The sequence below is a fragment of the Brachycentrus maculatus genome, unplaced genomic scaffold (assembly GCF_059751285.1).
Source record: "Brachycentrus maculatus isolate JH-2025_06_01 unplaced genomic scaffold, ASM5975128v1 h1tg000005l, whole genome shotgun sequence".
NCBI lineage: Eukaryota > Metazoa > Arthropoda > Insecta > Trichoptera > Brachycentridae > Brachycentrus > Brachycentrus maculatus.
In genome coordinates, this window is record NW_028280760.1 from 169,790 (window position 1) to 191,228 (window position 21,439).

General features: G+C 31.1%; 1 protein-coding gene across 1 annotated transcript in view; it reads right to left on the reverse strand.

The window, feature by feature from the left end:
* The window catches only part of dve (SATB1_N and homeodomain domain-containing protein dve), a 111,980-nt gene that overhangs the window by 3,911 nt on the left and 86,630 nt on the right, over window positions 1-21,439 (reverse strand). Inside the window, exons 3-4 of the mRNA XM_088278256.1 lie at window positions 13,875-14,090; window positions 12,891-13,120 (exon numbers count right to left, since the gene is read on the reverse strand). Coding sequence (XP_088134382.1) covers window positions 12,891-13,120; window positions 13,875-14,090 — 446 coding nt within the window. The remainder of the gene's footprint in view (window positions 1-12,890; window positions 13,121-13,874; window positions 14,091-21,439) is intronic.

A 21,439-nucleotide genomic window follows, 5' to 3' on the forward strand; every position in this document is an offset into this window, starting at 1 on the left:
ACATCTTGTCTCCATATTGTTGTAGCTTTCTTTTAAATATGAGTCAAGTCCGTTTATAAATATGTATATAATTTATGAAAATAGAGAGTAAAAACCACATTTGAACGAACCAAGAAAGGGGATAAAATGTTAAAAACTATTGTTGTTTGGATAATTGGAAAGCTTATATAATTTGCGTGTGGTCATTGTAAAGCAGCCGGTCGGGACAAATGTCCTAATAGGATTAGTGCCATAATGTCTCGTAAGTTGAATTAAAGCATTAAAGCAAGTGTAAGGAGAGGTTGCGGTACAGTTCTACTAATCTGGCACAGGGTACAGGTAACTCTGGGACAAGTTAATCCTCACTCTAAGCTGAAAAGTTCTCCGCCTGAGAGCGAGGATTAATTTGTTACGAATTATCATTGCATGTTATTAACTGCTTTTCTTCTCCCTCAATTCATCCGTTTAATAGTGTACCTACTTATTACCCCGATCGCAATTAATGCGATATCAGAGCATCAGCTGTTTTTTGTACAAATATTTACAATATATTTATGTTATACTTACAATAAATCTGATTAAAAAATGATTTATATAAATTATCATTTATAAAAGATATTTGATTCAGATTACATATAAAATATGTGATAAATATTTAGGTAATATTATTTATGCGTGTATATATATTTGTATATGTATGTATGGCTTACACAAAATTATTAGAAATATACGAGTACTAATTTATTTTATTACATTATTCTCATTGTAAACAATTAAACAAATTGTTAAACATTGACATAGACAAATAAACTTTATAAAATTTGCCACAAAGCATCTGCGAAAAACATTCAAGAAATTATAAATAAATTTAGTTTTTCGATGTTGCGTTGTTAGTATATTTTTCATTGCAGTATTTAAATATTTCTCACTTTTTTGTAAATATATAATAATAAGTGCTATAACGCTTTGTGCAGTAGATAGGCGATAAATAATATAGATCCGCCAATATGTAATCCAAGTCGTAGAATAAAGCCACGTCATAAATCGGAGACTAAATTTACAAGAAACACTCTAAATTACTTTTTAAAACAGACCACGAAAACATTAAAAACATGTTCAAATTACAATATATTATACTAGGGATACCTACTGGCTGCAAAACTAGTACCGCAATATAATGGATGAGATCATAATGGATGAGAGAAACGGAGCTACGAACGGCGAACATTTGTAGTTAAAAATTTAACCTCCATACGTCCTTTGTGGAAGTTAATATATATATCACATTATAATCTTTCATTTGCCAGCACATCTTCCTTAATCATTATATATTACCTTTCTAATTCCCTTTACTGTGTATCCAGGTTTCATATGGGGGATCGGCAACGTTTGGAAAAAGCACGTAAACTTGTTATGAGACATATCTATAGAGAAAGTATAGATTTTTTTATATAAAAAGAAACGTAAAGTGGTCTAGTTTTAAAACCTTTTTCATAAAATAATGTCTTGGGGAGAAAAAAAAAATTATTAATTGCTTGGGCGTTAATTTCGTCGAATAAATGATGATATATATATATTGAAAAAAAAAACGGTTTTTTGAGACCATTTCATGTTTTTTTTTTAAATGTAAGAACATAAGAAGTCCTAATCAATAGGTGAAAAAAACAGTTTACATTCTAATTAAAATAGTATTTTTTAAAATTGATTTTTATTTTTATGCTTAAAATAAAATATTAAGGTATTGGGCATTAAAAAATTAGTGAAATTATTATTTTTGGGTTAAACCGTAAGCTAACTACCATCATTTTGAATACACTTTAAACATGACTTTTTATAAAAATTTCATTGCCACAATGGCTTGAAAAAGATCCTTAGAAGATAGTCGTAATACTGATAAAAATCGATACTATACTGCATAACCAAAAAATAGTTTTTCTTTTATGAACAGTGACTGAAAATATACGTTCATTATCATGAAGAAAATTGTTCGTTATTTTTTTGTTACAGAAATATTGCAATATTAAATTATTTATTTAATGGGTTTGCATAGTTGTAACTTCATTGATCATTTCATTTTTATGGAATTCACGAAAACCTGTGTGAAATTTTATTAAATTTATCCAACGGTTCGTGATCCATGCTCTCAGGTTTCTTCATATAGTCTATGGAAACTCTGCGAAACCCCCAGTAAATATTAGGCAAATACGTGTTGGATATTTCTTAAATTCGCTTTTTGGTAGTAAATCTTAATTGTGGAGTTTTGAGTTTGGCATCCCGAATGTTTAGTAGCTCTAACCATCCGCCTCAGTATAGGACGCCTCAGAACGAAGAGATAATAATGAAAATGTATGGTTATTATTCAACGCCTAAGATGTACGATAACGTAATTTCAGAAATATATAAAGCAAAAAATAGCATTCTTTTTACAATTTGTTATATTACACATGGATTAACGTTGACTGACATGATCTATTGAAAAAAAAAATACACAATATCGGTTTGTTTGTGATGCACCAATTTTATTTTATGGCAGTAAAATCAAAATAAAAAGATTTTTTGCTACACCACCTTGATAAACGGAGTAATACTTTAACTATGGGATAGAACTTATTTTTGGCGGAAACGAGAATGGAAATCAAATCGAACTTACGTAGGTACAAATTAATAATATTTGCCTTTTACGATTACCCTTCGACATTTCATGAAATACTACTGACATCTAGCGGAACAAAAACCAAATTAATTAATTATTCTATCTTCCAAGAGATGGCTCTAATCATTAGATATCGAAAAAAATACGTGGATTTTTTTATTTTGTTATTATTTCAATTAATATTGTATATTTTTGACAACGTAAGAGATGTATATATATATGTATATATATATATATATATATATATATATATATATATATATATATATATATATATATATATATATATATATATATATATATATATATATATATATATATATATATATATATATATATATATATATATATATATATATATATATATATATTATTTCATTTTATTAACAATAGAAATATTTGTGTTTTTATTATTTAAAAAATACTTCAATTTCATACTATTTATGTGAGCCTAAGAGGCTCACTATTAAAAATAGGTATCTAATTGTGTTAGAGTGGGTTCGAACCCAGAAACTGACTCGTGAGTTCGCGCCGCTAGCCACGGACCACAATCCGACACTTTTTAAAACTATAATTATGTATAGTGGAACGTTTGTACTATAAAATGATCCGACACCTATATTTTTGTTGTATTTTTAGTAGATAATAATAAAGATAATAGTTTTGAATCGTGTTATTTTTATATTTAGTATCTTCTACTTAAATTTTCAAAGAAGTGAAGCAATAGAATCCGTCAGTAACAAGTGGCTTTGTCTCATTTCTAAGCCAAGTAATAAATTGAGCGAACTCCAGGTTTAGCCTTAAACCATCGTCACAGTTGTACTGGCGAGTCAACAGGTTGGAGGCTGTATGCTGGATTCCGAATAAAGCTTATATACTACGATAGTTGATTCATTATTTTATTATTTAATGCACATAAACCATTCATTACATTTTTTTAACAGTTTTAAATCGGTTCTCAAATTAAGTGGATGCTTGAAATGAGAAATCATAGTTCGTGTTTAGAAAAACTTTAATTATAATTTAATAATTTCTATCGTAGATTTGCCACCGCCGTTACATGAGTGTATTTAATAATTAATGCTATCAGTAATTTTCTATCATTATTTAACAGAAAAAAATAACCGCTTTTTGAAATATTGTCAATCAACAAATAAAAAAAACTATATTGTGTATAATTCTGCCCACGTCAACAACAAGAACTTTTAAATATGAATTACTTTTAATCGATTTAGTCCGCCTCCGTAGTGTAATGGTCAGCACGCTCGACTACCGTCCTGTAGGTCCCGGGTTCGATTCCCAGGGGGGGTCAAATAAATATAAGTGATTTTTTCACTCTTATATTTATTCAATATTACCTTGGACTGGTACCGGAAGCAGAGGGCTGATCACCTTTCCTTCATGTGTTAACGATCAAGATAACACTGCGTTTATATGATGCAGTGCCCTATGCACCATTGGGGTGTGGATAAGGGTTTGAAAAAACTTTTGATCGATTATTTTCTTAGAAATATGTACATGTATTCCTTTTTATAAAAAAACTTAAATTAGGAAAGGGTGAGTAATATCTGTAATATATACATACATTTCATCAGTGTTAATACACTAATTACAAACCTACTAATACTACTAATGTACAAACCTGTGATATCATATTTTTTTACCAAAACACTGATGAATTTTTTTTCAATATTAACAAAATGTTTCCAATATAATTCGAGATATTAATAAAATCTTTTCCTGTAATATTGCGTTTGGAGAAAGATAATTTATCTGGAAAGGGTTGATGGTAAAAGAATAATGAAAATGGTTATTGGTCAGCAAAACATTTTTAAAGCAAAATACGTTTTTCCATCGATTCGAAGAATTTAATATCCACCAAGAAATTCTACTAAATAAAAATTATCATGTTCTTAATTTTTTCAAAACATATTTTTAACATACTCGTAGGTACATTATTTTACAGGAAACTATTCTAAAATGTTATCTTTTTTTAAGACACGATCCTTTTATTTTTTAAGCGGATTTTTTTTATCTTTCTATGAAAATGTGTTTGTCGAGCTCAACGGAAAATGCGCCATATTATGAAGTGTTTGTTATGAGTAGACGTAGTTGCTAATCAAGAGTAATTTATTGGCAAGATTACGTCGTGCGGGCAGATTTATTAACGTAATAAGGCGTATGTGTGGATGACAAAAGGCTGAACAAAACAAACCTCAGTAGATATCGAGGTAAGTAAGTAGAACGTTATTATTACGGACGGCTCTAACACTAGCGATCATTTCAAATCAAACATACAACAATACATTTCGGGAATAATTGACAATAAAACAAAAAAATATCATTGTGTCAATGCGATATTTTAGTTTTATATTTCTGTAAACATGCATTTATAAAGAACAACAAAATAACGATTTGTATCAAGAATAAATTGTAGGAATAGAAAATGTAATAATGTTGTTTTGATTTGACAATAATTTAGCGTTAATTTCAAATATGACGATACACAATATTATTAGTAAATGAGATGTGTAAAGAACAAGAATGTACTCAATTAGTTAGTAAACCATTATATCGAACTGAACCGCTTAATATCATGAAAGCCAAATGAATGTAATAATAATCTTAAATAGTCAACAACTAACTCTTCCTTTTGAAATTATTATCCTATCCTATGATTTATAGAAATTAATGAAGATTCTATCGTGTGCCCCATTATAAGGGGAACCTTTGAAATGATAAATGGCTTGTAAGTATTGATCTATGAATACTCGTGCAAGACTTAAAGTCGAGACTAAGCCGAAGTTCAGAGGAACTTTTGTATTGGAAACGGAAGTGAGTAAATTAACCGAGAGATCTCGATAAGTTAACAGTAGGAAGCCTTAGACAGGTGCTTTAAAGCTTCGGTACCCCATAAAATCACAAAGAAAATATAAGGAAAATCAACAATAATCGTTCAACTTGACAAAAATTACATACATTGGTTTTACGACTTTGCGTAAATCCCAATATTTCTTCCATACATTGTGCACCTTTGAAAAGACGTAACAAAGGGTACTATTTAAAAAAATACGGAATCATTTTTTCTTCGGAAAATTTATATTTTTAAATGATTTTCAAAGAATAAGAACGTTGTGTATTCTTTTATAAACCAAATATTATTCCTTCAACTTACTTGTATAATGACCGTTTTTGTATGATGGATGACCTTCAAGAAATGCCGGAAACTATCTATATGTTCTTTGAACTCTAACCCATATCATCTCTTTTCATATCATCTCTTTCTTGTTTTTCTGTACCTCTTCCCCGTCAATTCCTTCCTTGATCCTACGCTTTTTGTATATCGTATTTTCACAAATTTTGACAGTTTCATCAATATTATATTATAATTGTAATTGTTTGAACATTCTTATGCAACTTAATATATTTTATTATACTTTTTAAATATTGCTTTTACGTGCATATAAGCACTACATGCCCACTAGTTTTGAACAGCTGTAAAAGGTACACAATTTGTCCTGCATCACTTACAGCCTGCTTATTGGGTGGATTGTTTAAAAAAATTAAACACACCAATGTTCATTTGTTAAATATTTAAAAACAAATGTTGTTAACATTGGTTTTATTTCTGCATATGATAATAAAATAAAAATATTAATAAGTATTCAATTTATTATTTACGTTGTAGTTTTGTAATTATATGTATTCAATTTTAAGGTACCTATTATTGAGAAAATAATGCTGCAAAAAGTTGTAAAATGTGTGTTATTGGATGATTTCAGGGAGTTTTAAGACTAAAATTGAAACAAAATTCGCAGAATTCAACCCCTGGATTAAAACATTTCGTGGAATTCTACAAAATGATAATAATATTCAGATGGAGTTATCTTAACCGAATGTTAAGTAGATAGGAATTGGCAGTACCTAACTTAGTATTTATAGAGCCGAGGGCATAACTCACAAAGGCGATTGTAAGATATTCCAAATTCCTATTTCAGAAGTGAAAGGCTGAAATTATTCAGCTTTATTGGGAAAGGGTGGGGTGGCTGGATGCTGTTCCTTCTCATCTGGACGTCAAACACTTTTAGGAGTTCGTTCTGTTCTTATTGGCATGAGCGAGAACGAACTCGATAAATAATTCTTCATAATATATACGCTGTAATTTTCAACAAAATGTATAACATTTTCGTTTGAGATCTTGTACATAATTATAACGTATAAACGAAAAATAAACTACAGTAAAAATATATGACCCCAAATAAATATTAATGTAAACACCAAATTTCATATAATACATAAATAATTATATTGGAATAAATCAAATTTATTTCTTAATCTCCACTTATGAAATATTTTCTAATATGTAAAAAAATGTATAATTATGTTTTTGGACATAAAATGAAAGCAAATTTTAAGCCATGCTCGTACCATATAATAATATGTATTTTCAAAAGCATCATATTATTAGACATAGAAAGACATAGAAAGGAGAGTGAATGCTGGGAACAGAGTGAATGGTGCACTAAAATCAGTTTTAGCAAATAAAAATCTATCAGCGGAAGCTAAACTGGCAGTACACAATGGAGTTCTGGTTCCAACCCTTATGTATGGAAGCGAAGCATGGAGTTGGCAAAAGAACGATGAAAGCAGACTGAATGCAGTCGAAATGCGATCGCTCAGACGAATGTGTGGCAAAACGATGTTTGATAGATGTTCGAATGATGGAATAAGGAAAGAATGTAAGGCTGAGATAAGCATTATCGATAAAATTAAGAAAGGTGTGTTGAGATGGTTTGGACATGTGGAGCGTATGAGTGAAGAAAGAACGGTTAAACAAATTTATGAGGTGAATGTAGTTGGAAAAAGAAGCAGAGGACGACCGAGGAAAACTTGGCACAATCAGGTATGTCAAATACTTGAAAGCGGCCGGGTCAGGAGTCGTAATAATCGTCGGGTATGTATGAGGAGATGCATGAATGTAGAAGAGGCAAAGAATGTTTGCAAAGACCGAGTGGTTTGGCGTTCAATTCTCTCTGCCTACCCCTGGGGGGAAGCGGCGTGATGGTTAGTTAGTTAGTTAGTTTTTCATATTATTAGAATTATTGAAATAAATGACTTTTTTCTAGTTCACATATATATCACAGAATAATAATAAGGTACTCTTTAATCATAATTTAATCCAAAAACAATAAAGTCTCGAAACAAGAAACACAAACAGTCTCGCAAACACAATTTAAAGGCGAAACTGTGTTTTGTGGAGGCTTTTGCTCCGTTTTATATAATCTACAAAGTGTGGAATAATCCGCCCTTTCCAGACACAAAGCCTAAAGAACGTCAAATATTGTACCCGCTAATATAACCCTTTCCTGTCCATCCCCCAAGCAACCCTACAACCCAACTCCTTCAGCGATATTAAAATGGTTTACAATTGTTTATTACGTATAAACTAAAGTCAAATTTTGCACAACATTTTAGTTGAGAAGATATAAAATTAAAAATAGTACAACTGATTTGGCAAAAAATTATATGAATCCAAAAATACAATAAATATACCTCAAATATTATACTCTATAATACATTTATATACAATATTATACCGCGTAGGTTATGTTTTTTATCCATTTATTAATAATTTTATAATGCATTTTTTCAGGATGTGATAATTAATTGACCAGAAGATTTAAAGGTCGATTATGAATTTCACGAACCTTAACTATTATGTACTCTAAATTGTATGAAAGTAAAAATGACTTTTTTACTTACTATATAGTTTAAATTAGATTTCACACTGTCTTAAAGTTAATATTCAAAAAGATTTTCGTCATTTGTAAGATTAATATTGTGCCTTTTATAATATTTACTATCGTGTACTTCAACTTCGTGTATTGACGGCCTTTCCAAATAAAGTGGTTAAAGCGTAAACAAATTGAACTAATTTTAATCTTTTTTCTGGATCTTGGAAAAATGCAGGATCCCTAATCAAATGAACATAAACTAATCCTGAATTATAATTTCTTTTTTTAACAAGTAAAGTAATGCCGAATTTCATGTTTCGTGTAATTAATGTTGAAATAAACATCTTTTCCATGAATTATATTCAGGCAGATATTCTGAAATAAATTGAGAATTAAAATTATGATAATAAAACATGAAAAATATGTGTAAGATAGTAAAAGCTATTAAGAAAAAAAAAACATCGTTACCGGTCAATATAACTTTTTAAACTAAATTATAAAAATGTTTGGGTTTTGATCGAATCTAATTAAAACATCTTCGGATCTTTCAAATTTCTTGAGAATAATAATATTTTAGGATATAATAGGACTGTCGATACGTCGGTTAGTGGCAGGGTTGGTTGCCGAGGGGGTGCCGAGAGGGTTGCTGAGGGGTGGGGGTACATCTCGGCGCTAACCTCGCTCCTAATAAGATTATAAAGCATTATTTCATAGTACTGATAAGATCAAAAGCGCTCTCACAGCTGAAGTTCCCCTTAACCCCGCAGCTTCCTTAAGCTTTACAGCGGATCGTTTTTACTATGTAAAGATGTACGAAACAAGCGGTTTTAGAATAAAAGAGGTTTAAGAATGCTTTTCTCAAATATAGCCATAACTTGTTTATGAAAATAATACTTGTCTCTAATACTCATTCTCTAACTATGTTTTGTAATAACGAATTAATTTTGTAGTCGTGAATTTGAGAGGCAAGGTCCTTTTTGGAACAAAAACATTTTATCGTTGTTTGCCCAAAACTAGTTATTTAACTTTTTATATGGCATGAAGTCATAAGTTTAAATAAATATATGTATGTATGTATGTATATATATATATATATATATATATATATATATATATATATATATATATATATATATATACATATATATATATATATATATATATATATATATATATATATATATATATATATATATATATATATATATATATATATATATATATATATATGTACTTACAAATGTTGTTTTTATGCGTTCAATATGTTTTGAATTGTTTTAAATAATTATTATTAAATAAATATATATTTTTAATATGTATTTTTCCTTCAATTGATGTCTCAATTTGAAACACCCCGTAATCACGCTTCATCTTTCTATTCCGATATTTCTGATAAACTCTATAAGTATAACCCCTTTACAAAACTTTCACCAAAGACACTTTAAATGGGGGAGGTAAATCCTAAACGGGGGGTGAGTCATCCTTAAAAGGCTGATTTATTTGCTTTGCTATTAATAATATTAATAAATGGCACTTAATAAAGGAAGTTTTTATCCTTCAATTGATTTTGGAAGGGGTAATGATAAATATCTAGAAATTCAAAACTCTTCCTGCCATTGGTCTTAAAACTTTTTGTATTTAGGAAGGATTTATTAGCAAGACATTTTTGCAAATAATATTTTATATTTCATATTTATTATTTGCAGTAAAAAAGTAAAAAGGCAAGCATAATTCCCGTTTTTACTAATCATTACCTTCTAAAAACCTCTACATGAGCGAATGAAAACAAATAACTTAAAATATATTGTATTCTTTAAGTGAAAAAACAATAATATCTATGAAAGCTATGCAATGTCAATGAATACTAAGAAATTAGATGATGAAAGGTTATAAATCTTTCACCTATCGTTTTTAACAACATTTCAATTCTTATACTTTTGATAAAAATGGAACAAATATCATATTTTTTAAAAATAATATCCCTACATTTCATAACATGTACGGATATTATTAAAAAATATTATGATATTTCTTCAATTTTTTTATAAAATGTTTATGAATGAACAAAAAACAATCAATTTTATAATAACTTTTCAGCTGACTTTTCTTCCCAATCAACTAATTAAATGCAAATCTCACATAAGTATTCAAGTGATCATTCAACGAATGGAATAAATTAATATTGCAAGTTGTGTGCATTTTGGTACATTCTCCATTCTTTGTTCCCATCTCATCTCTTGTGCGCTTCTTAGAATAAATGGTTGGTTAAGCTCAGAAAACAATAAGCAGCCCGCTAATAAGGGTTAAATATTATAAAGTACACAGAGGTGCACAGAGGGGGCGCGGGCGGCAGCAAGACACCCGTTTCTTAGTAAATACTACGCCGCGGTTCAAGACCTTTGCAAAACAGAAAGTCAACCTAACCAAACGGCGCCTTCGTATCGCGTCGTATTGGATAACTGCATCGAAATATGTAAAAAGTAATTATCTTGGATAACTATTGAACACCTTTAAAAAAATATTCCAAGATTACCAATGATTTGAAAACTATAGCAAAAATACAGGTGAGGTTTTAAAATTAAAAAAAAAAATTAAAAACCCATAAAGCCAATAATACTTATCTGCTGGGAGCATAGTACAACACGCATGCAGAACAATTTAAAATTAAGGGCCACAGTATTAATTTTGCAATTGACAGTAAATCAAACCCACTTTGCGAGCAACTAGTTTCGCATAGGCAAGAGGTAAGTGAAAAGGTACTATCATACAATAAAATCAAACTCCATCCCTTGTCCATACAAGTGAGAAATCGGACTTCAAGAATAGGACCCCAATACGCTTCGGTAGGTACCTGATGCTCAGAACTTGATAACCATACCTTCGCGTAATCACACTTTATCTACATATTTAAAGATTATTACTTAATGATGTACTTAAAAAAATACAGACATTTTGTCATTATTTTTATTTCTACAGAATATATTTTGAAAGCCACGGATGGTTAGCCTTCCACTTGTGCATTACAATATTCCACCTGAAGGATCCGAGTTCGCTCTCAGCACAAGAACAAATGCCCGATCTCACTTTGTCTAGGAAATCATATTACCTTCCCTTCTTCCTCTTGTCTCATTCCCTTCCTTTCGTTCCCTATAAGACCGCCAACACGATTGTTTAGGTACTAAATCTCTGATACTTATACGGGTATCGGAGATGGAAGATATCATACCATCATAGCATAAATGAAAACATTGTTTCGTAAATTTTAGGGCAAGTATTGTTTTGTTGTTAACAACGATTATTGAGCACCATTGTATGAAACAAAGTAAAAAAATCGATTTTTCCCATAAAATCTTTTCCCATCCCTTCATTTAAAAAACTATTGCCTCAAATATAAAAGTATATATTTGTTTTCAGTATATTTCAAAATTATATATATGTTGTGTAAAAGATATTCTTGTTTTAAAAAATGAATTTAATCAAAAAAATGTGGTAATCAATAGTCTTACAAATTTCTCAATCGTTTAAAGAATTAAATCCCCAATTATATTAAAACGCAGCGAACCATGATCCATCTTTGTTAATTAGAATTTTGATACATATAATGACAATCCGAGCATCAAGCCTACACCGCGTAGGTAGTTGGGGTAATTCCTACTATTGTCGGGTCACAGAGCCCCGCCAAGTGAGCGGTTTGGGGGCCCATTGAGATTACATTTCGTGATTGTTACATGTCTTAGATCGGCTGGAGAGGATCCTTAGAAGGTATTGTGACGTACCGGGAAACAGGGGTTAAGATATCTGTATTACGATCGTTACAACATACGAGACAATCAACGAACAACTTTAATGTTAAATCCTATGATGTGTATTCATTACAACTTTGACGACAGCTTTGAAAACGTTACCCCTCTTTAACGTATAGATATATAAGAAGATAACGGTAATATAATTATTCGCGATGTTTCTCTAAATCAGTATTACTTGTCATTGCATTTCATAATTCAAGGTACGGTGATTTTTATCAATATGATTTTGCTTTGCGAATTCAGATATAAATACACAGTGTTTTATATGTCACGCATATTTTGAATTGTTAAATTGTATTACTTTGATCCCATATATACATGTGTACCATATATCTTCATGTGACTCGCCACATCATCAGTGTACAATCGACACAGGCCACTTCAAGTACGCGGATGCAACTCCAAGTGCCCTAGCCATTTCATTCTCCTTTTCCAATCTTGTATTTCTCCTTTTTTCTTTGCCAAATATCAGTAATGTCGTCCTTTATTTTTGATAGACAGAAATAACATAATATATTATAGTGCAATGGTTTCTCTTGTATCAACGTTTAAAATAGCACTTAACTTTTTATGTCTTTAAATTGTAAATAGTCTTATTATTATTTATTATTTAAATTGACATTTAAAAATAACAGTGAAATAAGTAGCTTTCTTATAAAAAGCGATCATTTAATTCACAATTTATTTTGTTTTACAATCTATTGTTATATTTCTTACCTCATCAAGCGGGCATCCACTGTTGAGAAGAAGGCCGTGGCCGTGGAGGAGGAGAAGGCGAAGCAGTTTGTCCCTCATATCCTGGGCCACGGGAGTCCTGGGGCGCAGCAGCTGGATGCGCAGGGTGGCCAGCGCGGTGAGCTCGCCCAGCACCTCCCCGACGGTGGCCAGCGACGAAGAGCACACCAGCTCCAGAGGCAGAGGCTTCCAGTTCTTGATCACGACACAACCTGAAGGGATATATTTACGTTGTAAGGATGATACAACCTTAACTAGTTATCTTCAGTCCTCTTTTCACTTATTACATTTTGCCGCAATGTGGTCGAAACATTAAAAACACTGTCCAAATTCTTATTTTTGAATCTATTCTAGTTATGCTGTGTTCATATTGCATATTTCTATATTTACAAGAAACGAGTCCTGTGTTTTTTATCGATATTTTATATTTTACAAAAGTTTTAATTTTCCATGCGTATCAAAATAGATGTTTTGATCATATTTAAAAAATATCTGTTACGTGTAAATGATTCGTGTCTAAAATTTATCATTGCAAAATGATAAAAAAATCGAAACATTATATGTCAATTTGATAAAATAAAACAAAATAAATAGTTAATTACTTTACTCCGACGAATTAACAGAACATTAAATCTAATGAAAAGACTATGCGTAAAATTAATAATAAAGAAATATGCGTACACATCGAATTCATCATACTTATTAGAAATCTCTTATTAGAAAAAATATGATTGTAATGGAAACAACTTTTTTTAAATACAAAATCCGTTACTTGTAATTAATTTAAGCTTAATAACCACATCGATTTTTTGGATGAAAACGCCGAGTCATTCCTACTTCTTGATGAAGTTTTATCGTCAGTCCTCAAAATATTATTGATAGCAGCAAAATGTAGGTTAATTTGCTTATTAGCCTCAGGACTGTCTTAAGATTTTACGGAAGAATAAGGTAGGTTATCCACCGTACCTTTGGCGATGGGGGCGCAGTCCTGGGGGTAGCCGAGGCGCACCAGGGCAGCGGGCACGAGGTCCCGGAAGGCCGTGGCGGCGGGGATGATGACGTAGCTGTCAGCCTCCACGGTGGGGCGCCGAGGGGAAGGGGGCACGGGGTGCGCCCCCGCCGCCTCGAAGGCCTCGAGAGATGTCACCCCTTCTACTACGCAGTGAACCGGGAGAGATTTAGCTGAAACAAAAAATAATACAAATGCAACAAAACCATTCACAAAAATGCTTTATGTTATTTTAATCAAATTAAAATAATAATAAATACATATTTTATTTAAAGCCTAAAAAGTTTCAACTTTTGTACGCAGTAGTTACATAGTATGTGGTTTACAAAGGTGGAAATGCATATTTGGACGTAAGGTAGTGCTTCGTACAAGTATAGAAAAGTATAAAGAGCAAGTGCCGTACCTTAGGTCGATCATGCTAACTCTAAAAAATATATACTAACTAAGTTTTGTCTAGTAAAATTACAACTACTTAGTTTTTTCCACATATTTATGGAACGTTTTGTACACATAAGAACAAAGAGAAATCGGTTTATGATATTCTTTCACTGTCTTTAAACAATTTAACAGAATTGCGATATTTTTTATTATTTCAAATAATTGATTTACATAAAAATATTGTTTGCAGAGTTTTCATTTCCACAAAAAAAAATATTACCTTTTTTCTATCATGCGAGAGAAAAGCTTTCTTTTATCTCCTTCAATAATGAAAACTTTCAAGTTTTCCATCTTTAAAGTAATGAGGAAGAAATCGATGCAAATTAATCTCACTAATTAAAAATCACAAAGCATCGTCTTAGTAAGGAACTAACGAAATGAATGCACCAGACAAAATTAATACATTCACAAAGAAAGCCTTTGATGGCGGACCAAGACTTTGTTACTGTTCCGGAAAATACAATTTCTATTATACATTGATGCACTTTCAAAATAAAAGTCTTCGTTTTGTTTAGTATGACGTCCAAGTTTGTGCAGAAATAAAGACTCCTCGAGTCAAAAGACTGTAAAACAGTTTATTTTACATTAAATTCCACTGGGTTTTATTTCAACTTAAGGGTAGTTTCCATCATTTCAGAAAATTACAATATATGGCGGTAAAGTTGAAAGACGGATCTTAAGGCAACAAATTAGACAATAAGACAATGCAAGTTACTTAGCATTGTATATATATATATATATATATATATATATATATATATATATATATATATATATATATATATATATATATATATATATATATATATATATATATATATATATATATATATATATATATATATATATATATATATATATATATATATATATATATATATATATATATATATATACACACATAAACATACTTTCCAAATGTTCAGTTTGATTAGTATCGTCAGGATCTTATTGAAATAGAAAGGATGATTTTTTCACCGAATAGAAGTAAAGTTAAAGCATTAAGTTTAGTATGGAGTCCCGGCCTAGATGTAATAAATAAAGTAACATAAATACAATAAATACACCACCGTGGCTGATACTTGATTGTGGATAAACAGATGACTCTCGCAATGTCTTACATCGTAGAATATAATATATTTTCAATGAAATATTAAAATAATTGGTCCCGATCCAAGACTGGTTTATTTTAACATAGCGCATATTTAATTATGTACGGCTTTAATTAAGCGTCCTTTGGTCCGAATCCAGGGCTGGCGATCGTAAATCCCGCAAGTTTGGCAAAGTAAAACGGTCTTCGGCCACAATACACCCCTCACCTCAGTTAGCCCCTGACCGGGCGCCCGTCCCGGGGGTGGGTTGCGGGTTAACCCGTAACCGTCCTCCCCATCCGGGGGTGGGTTCAGGTTAACACCTCGGGTTTAATATCGGCCGTGGATTAGTTGGACTTTGGGTTGGCGGTCACTTGCACCCCAATACTGCCCGAGACTTATTGTGCCGGACAGTACATTGTTAAGATGGAAGCGTTTAATTCAAATAAGATGCGGAATATTCATGATAAACCAATATTCTTGTCGATATATATTTTTCGATGCATGACTATTGATATAAAGCGAAAATTAGTTTTATGATATTTTGTATGTAATATTTACTGCACATACCCGAGACTTAATATAAGATAAATCCATAAAGTTACTGACACGTCAAGAGTCTTACACGGGACTAAGCCCAAACGATTTTTTTTTATTTCCTTCTCAAACCTTGACAAGGATGCGATAAATTGTGTAATCTAGGTAATCTGTAGTTCAAATAAAAACATCAGTTGAGATACTCATTCCCCATTCATTAGATAAAATACATTTTTTATCATAAAACAAAAAAAATGAAAATACTACTAGTTACAAAGTTATCACTAAAATAAATTTGGAAAATTGGACAATCCAATTTTATTGCAGAGCTTCTTAAACAATAAGAATATTCTGTTAAAGTAATGTAACATATCGGCCATCGCAATCGTCTTTCGTCGGTAGTACTGCGGCCGAGTTAATCCTGAGCCCGCCCTGGTTAGTGCCCAAACTCCTGAGCTAGTCCCGGTAATGCCCAAACTCCTGAACCGGACCAGGCCACTAATGCCTCGAACATATTCATAAAGGATTTAGGTGTTCTTAGCCGGACACAGCGAGCAGGTTGGCTTGGGTCCGTGGAGGGGGGGGGGGGGGAGGTATTGGAAATCTATTCATTTAAACTGTACCACATTTAAGAAAATCTAACCACTCCACGCAGAACTATAAATACTGATTTATATTCGCTCCACAGCCGCAATTTAGTGGTAAATATAATACATTTGGCTCTGACGCAGTTTCGATTCATATGAAAAACACGCTCGAAGTCGATCATGTTTTTAGTTGAATTTTTGGGTCAACTTCAGATTAAACCCTTATCATAAACTACTGGTTCATTCTTTAAAAATTATTATTTATGATTGAACCATTTATTATTAGCTACAATAAATGGTTCATTGGGGATATTTTTTTTGGTTACACTGCGGTTTGGTAAAATTCTATCATACGACTTTAATTTTAAACTTATTATAGATTTTAAAAATAAATTTCCACTAAATAATAAAACTCTACACAAAATTAGTAACAAATTGAAATAGTGAAGTTCATTTCTGGTATTTAAACTAATGAAAATAAAGTTAAATTAGGATGAATCATCCCAAGATGGTGGTTACCGAAAAGGTAATTGTTTTAATATTTTCTCTTGCACAGCCCTGAATCTGAAAGATTGTTCCAGTTAGTGGACATATTGTAATTCTGATGGTGTGATTAAATATTTCGTCCCGTTAAACGGACACTAACGGTCCGGCAAAGGGTTGAGGGATAGTTGTGTGTAGCGCGGCTCGGCGGCGGCGGGCGGGCGAGGGGGGGAGGGGAGGGAGAACAATAGTTCGGACCTCCTGAGGGATTGAACCTGGATTTAATTTGGTCACCAAAAGGAGATTTGGTTATGCTGATATTAACCCGCGTACCTGTATTGTTCCAAAATGAATACGCTAATGTTTCCTTTTACCATATATCGAATAAGGTGTATCAATCTTCTTCTTTTTTATTATCAAACAAAGGAAAAAAAAGACACGAATTATTATCTAACTTAGTTTATGTAACACCAGGTTTTCATTATATTCTATCTAATGACGCAAGTTACCAATCCTTTATATATGCGAAGAAAACAATCCTGACAATGTTTATTCCCAAAAATAAAATTATGAAAAAATAAGCACAGAAAATTGATTGTAAATGTCTTACAGAGACTTAATAATTTATGTGATAAGAATATAGAATTCTTGGGCGTTTGGAGTTCTTACGACCTGTAGACAGTGTAAGAAGTATGTATGTATGTATGTTCAATGTTAGACGAAATGATGAGTCATAAACAAGTGTATAAAGTGCATATCACTTATGCCAGTCGATGACAAGTCGTAAGCTCTATCATACCCAAGATGTCCACGTTCTCTTTCACAAATTGTTTCGTTTATGTGAGACATCTATCATATTGGCATACTTACAAGGATTCTGACAATTTCAACATACTGTTTTTTATAGATAAACGTCTGCTTGGTGAGACTTGCGGGAGAAAGAGATTACCTGATCGAAGATCAGAAAGATTTGGGTTGAAGCTTTAGAGCTATTTACGAAATGCTATTTTATGTTAATTTTTTATTCAAAATGAAATGAAATTGTTTTTTAACATATACATAAAATTAATGGGTACTTAAAAATAATAATCCGCTCATCATATAAATGAAATAATTAGAGTAAATCCTCCATATACGTAGAACTTTTGAATGAAGCACAATAAGCTTTCATCGTCTTAATATTATTTATAATAGCCAAGTGATTCTGCTCATTATTAACTTGGAATTTATTGTTAGACGAGAAGAGCTTTACTGGAGATACAAGGAGGGCAGGTATTAGTAAGGGTGCATCCTCTTGCATTTACATGCGCGTTTCAGGTTGCCAATTTATTAAACCTCATTATGGAAATTCGTTAATTAACTAAAAAAATCAATGACAGTTTGGGAAGAATGCATAGAAAAAAAAAGTAAACTTGAAATAGGTATTTTACATACATTCAATAATTGTAACAGCAAAAAAATAAGAATTTACCATGAATAAAATAATATTCTATATTTTTAAAAATACAATGCATAAAAGTAAGATTTTAAAAAATAAATTTGATACATAATGATGGCTTAAAAAAATATTTCAATTTGCCTTTTACACTTATAAATAGCTTTTTATAAATAATCAGGTCAATATATGATGTGTGTATGTTTATATTAATAAATATGTGTATATTTTAAAGGAATCAGAAATTGCCTTTTCGGTAGTTAAATCAAAGAATTTATTTATTTTGTTTTTGAATAACCAACAAACAAAAATAAACGGAGAAGAATATGGAAGTCTATGTATTTACAAGGGTTATGATAATAGAAAAAGAATATGGCAGCCTATGACAAATAATAAGCCATGTGAATACTCAGACTTCCAAATTCGTCTTCATCTATAATATAATGAGATGTCAGAAATATAAAAAAATAACTCGAAAATAGAGATACTCCAGATTTGTGAACAAGTATTCAGACACAATTAAAATGTTGTAAACAAAAGTGAGGAGGGAAAAACACAAAATGGGCTTATTTTCCTCAAGTATGTATTATTACTTGAGTGTCATAAAGCAAATTTGAGAGTTTAAGGAATGATTTCGGCTAATACGAAGAAAAAAAAAAGAAAAATAGTCACATTGCTGGTATTACGCTCCCAGCAACGATACGTGAAATATATCTCAGAAAATAATTAGCCATTTTCGCGCATCAAGAAATGTTATAATAACGATAGATTTTACCTGTGCTGAGTTTAACAGATTTCAAATACAATAAGACCCTAACGCTAATCCACTTATAGTCTGAATCCATCTAGGATCTGGATTGTTGAAGGGTAGGTATTAGCACTCCGCGGAGCGTGTAGTGTGTAGTGTGTAGTGTGTGGAAGGGTAGCACTCCCTCACTCTGCAGGGCGCGGGAGCAGATCTTACAGTACTTTGAAAATCTTAACGCAAATCCAGCATAAAATTAAATCGTATTAGCGGGAGCGCGGGATGTGTGTCGCGGAACCGGAGACCAAAGGCGACGTGTGAAAATCTACATAATACATATTTTTAATTTTAATTTTCTTACATGAAAAAATAGGACGTTCATATCAATTGTCTACCTCTATAACGCAGTGGTAATACGAAAATATCAAAGCTTAAGAGAGCTATTTCTATAATAGTAACTTTGACTTGTTTCAATACCTATTATTGGATATATTCTATAATAGTGTTCTTCATCTGTCGCTTTTTCGTAAAGGTGTGTAATGTACTTGGAATTATATAAAATCATCATTATAGAATGAAATAATATTTACTAACTTATTTAACTCGGGAACAAAAAAAGGTTAATAAAGCAATTTAGCAAAAACCAACTGTCAAACCGGTATTTCTAAAAAAGACATCAAAAGCTTAAAAACGTGTATAAATAAAATTACAACATTATGAGTGTGTCCAAATACTTAATCACAAATCTGGATTATCTTCAATTATAGCAGTCATTTTTTGACATCTCATCAAAGATGAAGAAGAATATAGAAGTCTGGGTATTTACGGGGCTGACAACAGTCATAGGCAAGTTTAAGTGATCACTTTACACACGTATAACATTCACCAATTCTACCCATTATTGACAATCATACTACTCAAATTCTTGGAAGTTCTAAATACATATATGATCCAATTTCGGAACATTGTTTTTGAATCACTAGAACTTCATTGGTGAGATGTGAAAACATAATATAAATAAAATTGAGTGAAAATTGTATATTATTATCATTGGATATTTTATGTATGTGTGTGTGTATTTAGCAGTTTTAGTAGTGAATATCCGCCCATTAGTAGCTTTACAACTGATTAAATGAATGCAATGTTATGAAGATCCCTACGTTGTAAGCTCACGACTATTTTCTTCTATATATTTTGGCTTGGTATTCTTTTTGATAATTTTCTGCCGCCAATGAGGCATACCTTGTAGGTAGATCCGAGCCTCTAAGGGTAGCTCTAGTACCCCCGCTTACTACGAGTAAGTAGTGTGTGAATTAAAACTTTAGACTAACAAGAATTAAGCTCGTGTCTACACTCATATCTACTTATTCCGAGGATATGCCAGAACCGGCTGAGGATCATATATACGGTGCATAAAATATAATAAATGCTTTAATAATATATCGTACATTACATGTATTCATTTCAGTTTACAACAAATGAAGAGTTTCATTTTGAGATAAATAGGTTACATGTTACAATCATCTTAATTAAATTAAAAAAAAAGTTTTTATCAGAATTTATAATTTTTTTCTGTTTGTTAAGGTTTAGATATATTTTACAATTATCATAATTTTATTAATCTATGATTTACTGTGAATCTACGATTCAATATCCAAAATGTAACGGATCAAATAAATTTCTAGTTTTTTTTTTCAAATACCTTTCAGAAGGGTTAGTGCGATGAGATAAATTGCCGTTTGTTTTCAGATAAAAAGTATTCGTTACGAAAATAACCATTCATTTTATAAGTAAAAACGTGCGATTCCGTGATTGATATTTTATAGATTTTTCACACATTTTACAAAGTTTAAATTATTTTGTATTAAACATTAGTTCACTAGTACGTAAGAAGGTGACATATAACGTTTTTATTTATTTATTATACCTCTTTTACATAATAAATATCTATTGGAGGGCTTATGGGTAAAAAACAACATCTTTCAAGCAATGAAATATTATGTAAATGTATAACATAATCATCGTTATAAAATATTTATCTACACATTATATTGGTATTGTTAGTAGCCATATAAATAAGAAATACATGCTCTTTGAATTATCACTAAAAAAAAAATCACATTAATTTACAATAAAGATTGGTGACAATCCAATACATTGCAAAATGTAAGTGTTAAGAGTTTACGTTTTATTTTCCGATCCGAGG